The following is a 13,043-nucleotide window of genomic DNA, read 5'->3' as shown; positions in this document are numbered from 1 at the left end:
TGAGGATTAAATTTATTGAATTAATTAAAAGTTAGGATCAAATTAATAGAATGTGTAAGTAATGAAGACTAAATGTGTAATTATACAAATTTTATTAACTGTCATGTCACGTCATTTAAATAGTTAGTCAATGATATAGTTTACCCTAAAAACTATTTTTTTATAAATATTGTATTTTAATTAAATTACATTTAAATTTTTAATTAATTTATAATTATACGTTTAATACTTTATATTTTAACGTTTTATAAATTAATTTAATGATATTTATAGTTAACGGTGTTCATCTACGCTCAACAAATGTTATATAATTTTCTATATAGTTTTCAAATCAGATTCAAATTGTTGTCACTTAAAGAATTAGTATAATATTGTAAAAAAATAGTATAATATTCGGATGTTTCCTGGTTTTATCATATTTTCACCGATTATGGAGATTTTTTTGGGGGTAAAATACGTGAGTCAATTTTCATACATCTGAGATGGCCGTCTTCCCGTGAATCTTTTATATTTCACTCCTATTTATATCCTCTCTTCAACTTCGTTTTTGCTTGTCCACTATTCTGCTCCGTAAGTTCTCTCTGTAACCCTCGTCTTTTCTAGATTCTCCGCGGTTTAGCATTGTCTAATTTGTTGATCTTTGATTTGTTATTACTATACTTATGGAAGATTTTTAGATTTTCTAGCTTTGATTTCTTTGATTTAGCTGGGTTTGATGTTCTTTATCTGTTCTCGTTTCTGGGTTTTGGGTATTTCTTTTACTTATTTTTTTATTGTTAATTTTCTCAGATTCAATGCTATCGTATTGAACCCGAGTCGTACGATTTAGAATTCATTTGGGTTTTAGAGATTATCTTGGATTTTCACTAGTTCTATTGTGTAAATTTGGTTTTGATGTTGCATTGCAGGAAGAAATTTTAAATTTGTTATTTGATATTCGAGAACTTGAGAAGGAAGATCAGAGATGATTCGGTATTTAGCTGAAGTTTATAATAATGATATGAAATCTGGTGGTGAAGATTTGTTAAGTGCGATAGTTCCTTTGTTGAAACTTTTGTCTCTTACTGCTATAGGATTAGTTCTTGCACATCGCAGAACTCAAATCATTCCAAGAGACACATTTAAGCTCCTAAGCAAGCTTGTTTTTGTTCTGTTCTTGCCCTGCCTAATTTTTACTGAATTGGGTCAAAGTATTACGTTCGATAGCATTGCTAGGTGGTGGTTCATACCGGTCAATGTGTTAATCAGTACTTTTGTTGGTTGCTTGCTTGGGTTTTTGGTGGTTGTCATATGTCGCCCTCCGCCTGAGTACAAGAGATTTACCATCATTATGACCGCCTTTGGCAATACGGGAAACCTCTCTATAGCTATTGTTGGATCTGTGTGTCACACCTCGAATTCTCCATTTGGACCCCATTGCCACTCGAGGGGTGTGGCCTATGTCTCTTTTGCACAGTGGGTTGCTGTTATTCTGGTCTATACCTTGGTTTATCACATGATGGAGCCACCTTTGGACTCCTATGAAATTCTTGAAGAAGAGACTGAAATTGAGGAATTGAGTCCGCCGGTTAATGATATCAGCAGGCCTCTTCTCATTACAGCTGAATGGCCAGGTATCGAAGAAAAAGAGACTGAACATTCTAAGACACCGTTCATTGCCAGGGTTTTTAACAGCACCTCTGATCAATCTACAACCACTGTTCCCGACATTGATATCAATGGAGAGTATGGCGGGAGTAATCATGTGTCCATTCGGTGCTTGGCTGAACCTAGAGTAGTCAGGAGGATCCGAACAGTTGCTGAACAAACTCCTATACAACACATACTTCAGCCCCCTACAATTGCATCTTTACTAGCTATCATTGTTGGTACAGTGCCTCATTTAAAATCTATCGTCTTTGGATACGATGCTCCCCTATCTTTCATAACAGACAGCTTGGAGATTTTAGCCGGTGCAATGGTGCCTTCTGTGATGCTCATTCTTGGCGGTATGCTGTCCGAGGGTCCAAACGAGTCCAAGCTCGGACTCAGAACTACCATCGGCATAATCGTGGCAAGGCTGTTGGTGCTTCCTTTGCTAGGAATAGGGATTGTGACACTTGCTAGCAAATTGAACCTTCTTGTAGTTGGTGATGCGATGTACCGATTCGTGCTTTTGCTGCAATACACTACACCAAGTGCCATTTTATTGGGAGCCATCGCGAGTTTGAGGAGTTATGCGGTTAGTGAGGCTTCAGCACTTCTCTTCTGGCAGCATTTGTTTGCCCTATTTTCATTGTCTATATATATAGCGCTTTACTTTAGATTGCTTCCAAGCATGTAGCTTGATCAATTAGCATGAAAAACCTTGTTGGTTAATTTGTTATTAGGAAAGTTTCATCAACATTGTTGCTCTGTCCCCATTCCATCAAAGATGTAATATTTTGATATATGTTTTGGTACACATAGTATTTGCAGAATGAAGAATGTGAAAACTAAAAAAAATATTTAATGGGATTCAAAAATACCTTCAAAACTGCAATATCCTACTGATAATCTGAATTTATGATTGAAACTAGTAGTAAGCTATACTTTTAATACTCAAACTATCACTTTTTTTTTGTTTTGGTCACTTAACTATTTTTTATTTTAAAATCATATCAAACGTTATATTTTGGTTTCATTTTGGTCACTCACCATTAAAAAATTAACAGTGATGTTAATGTGTCATTAAAAGGTAGGAGTTTTTAGGAAAAAATATCACATAAACGTAACGTTAAGTTGTGTTTCCAAATTTTGGTGAATGATGCAATGGAATAAACTTTGTATTTAATATCAATCTATTTCTGCGGTTTAGTTTTGGTCACTCGATCATTATTTTTCAAAAATATACTTAACGTTTTGTTTTGGTCACTTATTAAAAATTAACAGTAATGCTGACATGCTGCTATAAGGTAGTGTCACATCATCATTAAAAAAATAAAAAATTATCATAACGGTATGTGACCAAAACGTAATGTTAACTATGATTTTGAAAAGTAAAAAAGTTGGATGACCAAAACGAAATTGAAATAGGCGGATGACTAAATATGTAGTTGACCCATTTTTTTCTAGTTTCTTCTTCATAAAAGACATCGCCAGTATTAATCATCTAGTTGCTTTAAGCTATTGTATAAATTTGTAGTTTATGGTAAGGATTTAAATTGTAGTTTCAGTCGCATTTTCGGTTGTACTGTGTTTATCACGATTATGGATATAATAGGTACTATTGTGGTCGTATAATCACGGTTTCGGATGGCATCAAAACCGTTATATAACAGCTATTATTTCGATAGCGGACTGCTGTTCGAATCCCTTATATCTGCTTGAAAGACTTCATCAGTATTAATCAGATTACTTTCTGTTTAGACGTTATTTCATAACGCCTCTATTTTATCAAAGTATGCTCATCGAAGATGTGTACAAAGATGGTGCAATGAGAAGGGCAACACCAGCTGCGAAATATGCCATCAGGTTACTTATTCTACATTTTATGAGACCGTGTGTGTTCTAACTAATGCAGTTTTCTTCTTTTTCAATTCCATTTTCTTTAACTGTGTTTGTTGTATAGTTTATATCTGCCATTATGTTATACTAAACTTATCCGATCATAAAACTTCTGCATTTCAGCAATTCAAGCCAAACTATACTGCACCACCTCCTTTGTTTCAAATCAGTCGTTTTCCAATGAATTTGAGGTAACTACCCTGTGTATAAGTTGAAGTTTTAACCATCTTATATCTGGTTAAAAATGGTTATTTTAAGTTTAAAGGCTTTTACCAGGGCAAACTGGGAGATCCCTAGGAGGAAGTTAAACGATTCTCGCTTTATAGCAGTAGTATCAACAGATCGTCGTTACGATGAATATTCGGTTTTGACTACAAGAAACTCGATATGTTATCGAACTTGCGATAGTGGTAACTTTCAGTCTCTAAATCAAGTTCACTGTCCTAAATTTTAGTGCAGTGCATTGGAATATTTGAGATTTTCTGATTCAAAAAGCTTAAACACTTTAGTGTTATTCATCAATGGCTTTCATTCTGCTGATTTCTTAGTCTTTTCATCTGCAGTTCATGCTTCTGTTGATTTTACGACATACCCTTCCTTTCATAATTACCGGAACCGATGAGTACACTTCCCTATGATAAGTTTTCTTCTTTTACTTTGAAGATATCGCCTCGTGGGGTTATAAACTAGCAACGTCTTACGTTGTACAGTTGTTATCGCTTCCAACTATTGGGATTATCTTTCCGATCTATGTCATGGTGAGAGCAGTGACTGCCCTCCGTCACCGCCAACAGAAGGAGGTGAGTCTCTTTGAACCAAAGTATGGAAGTTCCCAATTGTATATAGGAAAAAATATAAAGAATGTACAGTATATAAAAGAATAGCAGCAATACAAATGAATATATTTTTATCTTACTCCATTGATCTTAAATAACTATTAAAAGAGGTTCACAATATTCTCACATTCAAGTTAACTACAGTTCACTGTTTTAATCATATGAAGAACACAATATCAAATGGGGAGAGGGAATTGGACAGACTTGTATCAGACATTCACAGAACTCATTATAAAGTATTCACGCGGCATTTCAAATGTGAATTGGGGCAATCAGAAAACAGATAAAATTAGGATTATGTTAAATCTCTAGGAACCCAAAATTCAGGATGTTCTTGATAGAAAACTGATAAAAGAATAGGACCTCGAGTGAGACAGTATAAGGCTGTAATCTGGATTTTATACTCGGAGCTTGAGGTCATCCGACGGGTCATCTTAAGGATTTGTGTGATTTTTGTTGTTCTAGTAATCTTAACTCCAGCTTCTCCTTGGCCTGAAAAGTGGTGGAAGGAAATCAGATAAGAAATTTGCATCCTAAATACCAAAACTTCTCTCTTTCTCTAAAACTCTCCCCCACCCCCTTTCACCCTGTTTCTCGTCACTTAAATGTTTATAATCCTATTTGAAAGAACCCATGTCCTCAGAACTATCATATGTTCTTTAAAGTGTGTAGTTGATGGAAATACTTCCGACTCTTCTGCTGAGAACGCCAATAGCAAGCAAGCGCTCCGAATGCACAGCTGGCAAGAGCAATAGCCAATGCAGCCCCAACTGGCACCACAACTGCACTATTCGAGGAATCATCGACAAAAACTTTGGATCCATCTTCACCTAGAAGACCCTTTTCTTTGTAGAAAGATACAAGCGTATTCCCATAATAACTAATTAATAACTTGAACACTTCGTCCCGGTTCCACTCTATCTGACTGCTTCCTTTGTCCTTGGGAACTCGGGAATGTTGGCATGAAGGGCAAAGCTGTTTTGGAGGCCAAATGATCTTTGGGAACTTAGGATCTCCTGTTTTCAGAGATGCTTCTTCCTTCATTAACCTCTCATTGACTTCATTATGTGAGCTCCACAACCAAAGGGCAAAGTCACGAGCTGTTTTGAAAGGACTTTTAACACTGTAAATTCAACTTTTGCAGTTAGATGGAATTAACTTACATATTTAAGAAAATAACTTGCTTTGGAATCAAATTTACCTTGAACACATCTCATAAAAATGTTGACGGCACTCCTCACAAATAAAGAAGTTGTGAATAAAATCACACATAGATGTAAATGTAGACTGGCTCTCTCCATCCTCGATCTTCACGGAGAGTGAATGCATTAAAACCCACAAGCCACAACTGCATACAAAATATGTATGATTATCGACAGATATAAAATCAATTACGGCTGAAGGAAACTCTTTATCATGATTGACATCATATGCAAGGCTGAGAATTGTTGAAAAAGAATTACAGGAACAAATAACTATGGAAGAAAGTTAGTCAGATAAGAGTAAAACAACTTTTGACGACAAGAATAACAATCTTTTACATCATACATTGCAAAATGGCTTGATTTATTGTTTTTGTTCTATGGCTAAAATAGGAAATGACTAGTGTAAACTAAGCTTGCTAAAATAAGTGTACAAAGTACACAGTTGACATCTATCTTGAGCTAATTTGCTAAAAACCAAAACACCACTCCCTAGTAACATTATTAGTTTGCAAAAATAAGTGGACTCATAGAGTAGTGAAATAATTTGATACCAAAAGCAATGCCTAAAGAGAGTGAAAGACTTCAGATTGGAAAAGTTAAAAATGTTCTTCAAAATTGCATGAGCTGAAAATTAAGGAGAGTGTTTAAATATTACCTAAAGCCCCTGGTATCGTTCCTGCTGCCACGACAAAACATCTGCAAAAAAGAACATCCAAATGTGGCATAAAGAAATTATTAAAATAGAAACTATATATTTTTCAAAAGAATATATTTTATCTTGGGGAAAATATTTATAGGGTTTAATCAGTTTGGCAATCTCACAGCTGAAAAGTATCGGTCATAATTCTCTTATTAGTAGATATAGAGAGAGAGACACACAATGGATCTCATAAATGATAAATGGGTGTTGTAAGTTGTAACTACTTATAGGTAACTAACAATCATCAGTTGTAGTATTAGAGCATTCCAGATCAATCAAGCTTCAAATATACCTAAAGAAAGACTAAAAAGCAAATTAAAAGGCTACATGGTACTTCCTAATATCAATAGCTTCAAATATACAAAAAGAAAGAAAAGAAAAATCCAAGCCTTTTAGAACCCACCCAATATCCACGGGGAACATCCTTTCCACAAATATGGAAATCGCGTAGCACCCCTATCATGCTAGTGGTGTCAACATCATGCCTGGCTGACGACCCAATGTCTAATGGGTACAAGTCATCGAAGTTGACAAGGACTTCTGCACTTCCCTTCCTACACCTAGTACAAAGCCAAGGAGAAGTTGATATCAAACTTAAGAATTACTTTTGGCTTGCAGACAAGGTATTGATTTTTGTTTGATAATTTTGTTCTTCTTCATGTGCTTCAGTTCTTCACCTTTCACTACTTATTTTCTTCTCTCTACTTCATGCTCTTTCTTTATTAGAGCTTGCTGCCACTTTGATATGGCTTTTATTCACTTCATGTCAGGTAGGAGAAGTGATAGAATTGTTTCTCATCATGTATTGGGTCATCATTAATCAATTTTGGAGTTGTTTAGAAACTTTGCCTTGACCAAAGCTGCTTTAAGTTATTGAATCAACTAGAACATTGTTTTTGTCTAGTGATTGAATAAAGAGATACATTGTCTCATGTCAGTTATTTCCAATACTACCTTCGACATGCGTCCTAGAAATGACATGATTTGCGTTACATATCACTCTTGATCTTTTACTTGGAAAAGAAATTATTCTGAGTTGCATAGCTTTTGGACAATTAGTTTGAAACTCAACTGATGAATCTATAATATGTGCTCCTTTTTGGGATAAGTTTGATGAAAACGGTATCATGATATAATATTCTTTTGGCAGTTAAGAGCTCACCAAAGCTCAATAAAAACCCCTCTCCTTTCCTTCAAGGTCATATCAGTAGCCATTAAGAGTTATTTTTTTTCCTTGTGCAGTAATTCCTTCTTGTCCGCAGGGTAATTAACTTACTAGTTACTAGCATTTTTGTAACATGAAGCCAAGCCAAGATACATACTTGAAAGATTGGATCTTTACCTTCTCGAAGGGTGATGAGCCACTAAAAGCTGAAGGAATTTTATTAGTGAAGCTCGAGTTCCTGACTTAATCATCTGCAGGACACCATCTCCAACAACTTTAGTAAGACAAAAAAAAAATACCAGCCTATATGCATACAAACACGTCAGAAATAGAGGAAATTTACACAAGATAGTGAAATTCCAACCTTATGTTCTAAAATGATGTCAAAGGAAGTTGCAGTTGCCTCCTCCACATCGTACACAGCTCGAGCAATCTTTCAAAATTTTATCAAAACAATGAAGATAAAATCCAAAGCATATTGACAAAGTCTCAAACATGCATCATTCAAGAACTCAAATTGGAAATGCGCAAAGAAACCTGTCCAGGATCAGATATATTTGATGAAAGATGCTCGTTTTCAAACTTTTCATCATCCAGGCCATATGAACTGAAAGGGAGTATAAACAGTAGAAATCAAATGAGAACAAAAGCAGAAGATCAAATTTTCATAGAAAGTGCAAATATTTGGCACCAAATTTAGAAGTACAATATCAATCAAACACTAATTTTTTATAACTAAAATGTCAGAACAGAAACAGATTTCATTATACCCCCAAACCTCCCCCATCCTGCCATGCGTACTTAAAAAATGTCTAAAGTTCCAATCCTATCCCAGTTTTCTAGGCCTAACACAATGATTTAGATAATGTATAAAGGTTCAACTTTTATTTTGGATTTTTCACATAAACCAAAATTCTTAATTTTTCAGAAATTATGCAGGCTTGAGTCAACGTAGGGTTAAGAAGACCAAACAGTACAGGAACTGGACTTGTTGCCCTTCCTACTCATACACATGTTGGCATACAATAAAACTTCTGGCAAAGCATTAAACTAATCAGTCAGTGTTTTTCTCAAGGATTTTTATACAGCAACATGGGTATACATACATATGCATAAGCTGCAACTGAATTTGAAGAACGCACCCTCCTCCTATATATGATGCATCCCAAATGCAGAATTAACTTTGAAATTAGGCCTATATTCAATTAACTAACAAAAAGTCTTCCTCCACGTGGTGTCAATAATTATAAGGTTATTAAAATAACATGTTTTCCCAAATATCAGGCAATTCCTAAATGTATAAGGACAAAAGAACAATATCTGATAAAAAAAGCCATAGCTGCTTTAAGTAAATCGCTCATAGTTTCTTTTACAAATCCATAAATTAAAAAAAAAAAAAACTGGTTGGATTATAAAGATGCTGTGTATTAAAAATGTAACAGATGAAGATACTTCATACCTTCCTATTTGTTTATTGATCCAATTAAGCAAGCGTTCCGCAGTCCGCCCGTCATCAATTACACTTAACTTACTTTTTGCTTGATCAGAGCTCCAGCCAGCAGAAAACTTTGTAGGAGGACCCCAGAACAGCATAGGATAGTGACCCACAGAAAACTTACCACAAAGTTTGGTATTTATCTGTGCTTCCAAAGAAAGACAGAGAACCAAAATAAAATTAACAAGAAACATTTTTCAAGCCAAAATCAGTCAAAAAGAAGTGCCCGAAATGGAACATAATCTTTTATGCATAGTTGGTTAACAGAACAAGATTAAATATGTAGTAAATCTAAATACATTGAGAAAAAAGAAAATTCACCTTAGATGGCTACATTCTAGTCTAAAAGGCTCAGTAATGATATTCAAAGTGCTACTTTATTGAATTTCCACTTTAACAATTTCACTTCGAAACAGGAGAAGGCCTGAATCATAGAAAAAATTAGAAGTGCTACGCTGTAAGCGATCTGAGTTGAGCTCAAATAGTGTTGAGCTCGACTCGACTTGAAATAAAAAATTGAAGCTCGAGTCGAGCTCGAAAAAACTTGAACTCAAAAGATTCTCGTACTTAGCTCAATTGAAGCTCAAACTCGAGCATATAAATGTTAATATTAATAATAATTTAATTTAAAAATCTAAAAATTTAATATATCATTTTTTCGAGTTGCTCGCGAGCTTTTTGAGTCGGGTATCAAGTAGCTCGCTTCGGCTCGTTAAGAATTCGAGTTGAGTCTATTCGATTCGAGAGTTGACCGAGCTTTGACCGAGTCGATCTCGAGTAGCTCACAATCACAAGGCAATTATTTCCTCAATCATGTGAATTTTAACTTCCAGGATTTCTGATCCAGATGATATTAGTTTCACTTGTTCCGGAATTCCTAATTCTATGTGTTCCTTGTCAACAAAAGTAAAACATAAATTTATGTTTGTAATTGTAATACCCAACATCTATCAAGCAAATAACAATTACAAATCATTTTGAAAGAATCTTGGTTTCTAATAGTTCTCATTTCTTGAAAACTTTGAGGAGCATTTAACAAATTCACTCTGTTTCAGTTCACACCAATTTAAAATTTCTTGCTACCCTGTGGACAAGGTTAGTGATCAGTTATGTGATAAAAATAAATTAGGGACTCAAACTAATTGAACCTCTGAAACAGTTTGGAGTATGGAGATCAATTTTTTTCTTCTATTTTACCTTTTTTCCTCTTTACACCGGTCATTTCTAAGGCCCTATGCTCAACTTAGGTATAGTTAAGCTTTATTTCTAAGGAAGATGGGGAAAAAACATCGAACATCTTTTAAGCAGAGACAAATGAATTTGATATCTATTCTCAAATATGTAAAGAAGTATTTTAACAGATACTTTTAATGTTTGGCAGTGTTAATACATGCTTGAATGGAGCAATAACTAAACAAAACAACCGAAGAAACAAATTCAAAGTGTTTGTTCTAGCTATTAAACACAAAACATCAAACCTTATTTTCAAAATTCCACACGTTCAGAAATATTTCAACTCCATCTTAAATCCCAGCATTATGGTATTAAGGAAAATAAATGTTATTGAAGAAACAAGTACTTTACAGAAGTATTTCCATGAGGCTGCACTTCGCAAGTTTTCAGAAGACAATACAAATACCTTTAATGCACAGTCTACTCTAGTCATCAATACAATTCCAGGATGCACAGCATTGGGCCCATTGAAAAGCCTTGCAACTTTTTCATAATGGGGCTGAAAAATTGTACATAAAGCAGCAAAAAGTTTTAAGAATGTGAAGGTATGAAAAATCTAAGCACAAAATAGACCATACGATACCTTGTAATTTCTGCAAGCAGGGCACCTGAAAAGTAATAAAATGTCATATAACATCATTACTGACTTGGAGCATGGAATTCAACTGCTAGATACATACATTTAACCAAGAAAGAATGTAGTTTTATAGGGATAAAGAAGCGTGTTGCTTGCGCATACCAGTGTGTAGAAAGGTACCCTTCTTATGAAAAGGGAAAACCTTGTGCAATTATAAGCTACAAAATATCAAGGAAACAAGGCCAGGCAACTACTAGTAAATCAAAACAATACAACAAACAGGCTGTGAAATGTGAACAACTGCAATCGATAATTGGTTTGCTAACACTTTTCCTACAATCCAACTAATGAGATCCAAGAGTCTGGTAAAAAGTAGCCATGAAGAACAAAAGGCTTTGACATGCCAACCCCAAAGACTTGAGACATATAGATGCATTTACATTATATGCTTAACCACATACTGTCATGGATATGGTAATACTACGTTAACGCTTTCTATATTCGAAGAGAAAGCACACTTGTTGTTTGGCAATCTTTGTATTAAAAGGATCGCTTGTATCAACATGCAAATGGGCTTTGACCAGACGTACATGCAGTTGAACACATCAACTGTAACTGATGTAACTGTCTTGTATTCTATACACCCTCTAAAGGAGAAAAACAATTTCACTTGTTACTCTAAACATTAGTGAGCCATTGCCATTGTGGTCCACCATCCAAAAGAACACATCATTGTATCTTCAACTTGCAAGGCAAAGCCTAAAATCTTAGAATCTGGATCCCTAGCTTATAAGACAAAGCACAAAATATAATTATTCCATGCAAACAGTTGACAATATGCTACAGCCCAGAGATCTTTTGGAAGAAAAGAAATATCACACTGAAAAATGTTAAGCTAGGAAAATTTGTCCATAGCTCTGAAGACTTAATTTGAATCTATCAGGGATACCATTCCATTAGGTATAGTTTCGGAAATTAACGGGTAAATGTCAACAAGGCAGTGTTCAATCTTCATCAACTTTTGCCAAAATTTGGATGGTCATATCCTTCTATTCATGTTCGCCCAAGGTGTCCAATTTCTTACTATAGCAAGTTCGCTAAAAGCCATCACTCTATTTTTTAACTTCAAACAATGACAGAATAGAAACTAATACATTCAATTATATGAAAATGAAACTGATAAAGTTCAATATTTCCAATCCTACACTTGGATAAGATATTTTGTCTATCAGCCCAAATAAAAACACCAATTCTCGTAAGGATAAGTAAGTCAGAAACTCAGAATAAAAGGCTAATTTCCGGCAGATTAAACTTTTCACCAAGTAAGCAATTCAAAAAAATAAATGAAAGTATTTTTTTTCTTCCACGGTCAACAGCATTACATAACTGTAAAACCATAAGCATAATTTAATGTTTTCTGCTCAAATTTTGAAACAATGACAGCGTAAGAAAAATAAAAGAAGAGTACTAACCAATGAGCGAAGAATTCGACTAAAGCATAAGCCGCAGGAGTTTCCTTGAGAACTGCATCGAAACTCGTGGCGTTCAATTCAACGGCGTAGTCCTTCGGATCACTACCGTCACCGTCGATAGCAGCAATCTCACGAAGTACAGCCCGGGATCCCGCTTGCAACGACGATGCTTTAAAGACCCAAACGTTCAAGATCAGAATCCAATACATAAGAGACATAGAGGAAGAAACCGATTGTACGAATATACTTTTTTTCCTATCACAGCTTCGATGGAATTCAAATGAAAATGTTTTCGTAAAAAACAACATTTTGAGGAGTATTATTGTATTGCAGAACTCAATAGGAATAAGAAAATTTGTAGACCTTTCAGTTAGGTATTATGGGGGCTGGAAGATGAAGTGGTGGTGGGTGGTTTTTGGAAATTTCCGATGGAAAGGTCAGACTTGCATTTTTTCTTCTTCTTTCCTTTTCAGAACGGGTACAAAATAAACCATGGGATAAACTATCGTAATGGTCACTTTTATTTTGCAAGTATTCATTGTTCGCTCACTAAACCTAAACAAATAACATTTTAATCACTTACAATATCATTTTATAACATTTTGATCACTAGTACGGTAAATGTTGTTAGTTTAAAGTAAAAGAATAGTTTTAAATTTTACCTTTAATTTTAGATAAAATATAAATTTAACTCTTGAATACGATTAAAGTCTATTATCATCAACTGTCGCTCATCACCATCTTCGATCACCGTCAGCTGCCATCGATCATCGTCTTTGATAAAATTAGACCTCAGAATTTATTGTTTATACTTTTTTAACCTTCTAAACATGAA

At 34.7% G+C, this 13,043-nt stretch overlaps 2 protein-coding genes across 4 annotated transcripts; one reads left to right on the top strand and one right to left on the bottom strand.

Moving 5' to 3' along the window:
- The first annotated feature begins 831 nt into the window (after positions 1–831).
- On the top strand, positions 832–2,489 carry LOC120215337 (protein PIN-LIKES 2). 2 transcript variants are annotated; one of them, XR_005524933.1, is made up of 2 exons: positions 832–2,374; positions 2,429–2,489. XR_005524933.1 is itself a non-coding variant. In XM_039213060.1 (1 exon), the coding sequence occupies exon 1, from the start codon at positions 965–967 to the stop codon at positions 2,321–2,323; it is 1,359 nt and encodes a 452-aa protein (XP_039068991.1). In that variant the 5' UTR covers positions 832–964; the 3' UTR covers positions 2,324–2,429. The 2 variants fall into 2 exon arrangements, 1 of the variants encoding a protein (XP_039068991.1); XM_039213060.1 differs by having other exon boundaries at positions 832–2,429.
- Positions 2,490–4,531: 2,042 nt separating this feature from the next.
- LOC120215336 (sulfhydryl oxidase 2-like) lies at positions 4,532–12,611 on the bottom strand. 2 transcript variants are annotated; one of them, XM_039213059.1, is made up of 12 exons: positions 12,209–12,611; positions 10,743–10,767; positions 10,566–10,658; positions 8,891–9,069; positions 7,969–8,038; positions 7,796–7,864; positions 7,609–7,682; positions 6,670–6,826; positions 6,222–6,262; positions 5,563–5,709; positions 5,047–5,484; positions 4,532–4,853 (listed from the first exon to the last, which is right to left on the bottom strand). In XM_039213059.1, the coding sequence occupies exons 1-12, from the start codon at positions 12,514–12,516 to the stop codon at positions 4,832–4,834; spliced, it is 1,623 nt and encodes a 540-aa protein (XP_039068990.1). In that variant the 5' UTR covers positions 12,517–12,611; the 3' UTR covers positions 4,532–4,831. The 2 variants fall into 2 exon arrangements, with proteins under 2 accessions (XP_039068990.1, XP_039068989.1); XM_039213058.1 differs by having other exon boundaries at positions 4,818–5,484; positions 12,209–12,610.
- Between the last annotated feature and the right edge of the window lie 432 nt (positions 12,612–13,043).

This window comes from Hibiscus syriacus, unplaced genomic scaffold, assembly GCF_006381635.1.
Source record: "Hibiscus syriacus cultivar Baekdansim isolate YM2019G1 unplaced genomic scaffold, ASM638163v2 tig00110114_pilon, whole genome shotgun sequence".
Classification (NCBI taxonomy): domain Eukaryota; kingdom Viridiplantae; phylum Streptophyta; class Magnoliopsida; order Malvales; family Malvaceae; genus Hibiscus; species Hibiscus syriacus.
The sequence above is the reverse complement of the archived record's forward strand: the minus strand, read 5'-3'. Positions and strand labels throughout refer to the sequence as shown.

What these genes read in the sequence shown, in the direction of transcription:
- LOC120215337 (XM_039213060.1), top strand. Translation starts at nt 965, where the DNA reads ATGATTCGGTATTTAGCTGAAGTTTATAATAATGATATGAAATCTGGT.
- LOC120215336 (XM_039213058.1), bottom strand. Translation starts at nt 12,516, where the DNA reads ATGTTGTTTTTTACGAAAACATTTTCATTTGAATTCCATCGAAGCTGT. An exon ending in ATCAATAAACAAATAGGAAG is followed by an intron (nt 8,039 to 8,890) that starts GTATGAAGTATC and finishes ACTCCCTTTCAG; the next exon opens with TTCATATGGCCTGGATGATG. An exon ending in TTTTATGAGATGTGTTCAAG is followed by an intron (nt 5,485 to 5,562) that starts GTAAATTTGATT and finishes TTGAATTTACAG; the next exon opens with TGTTAAAAGTCCTTTCAAAA.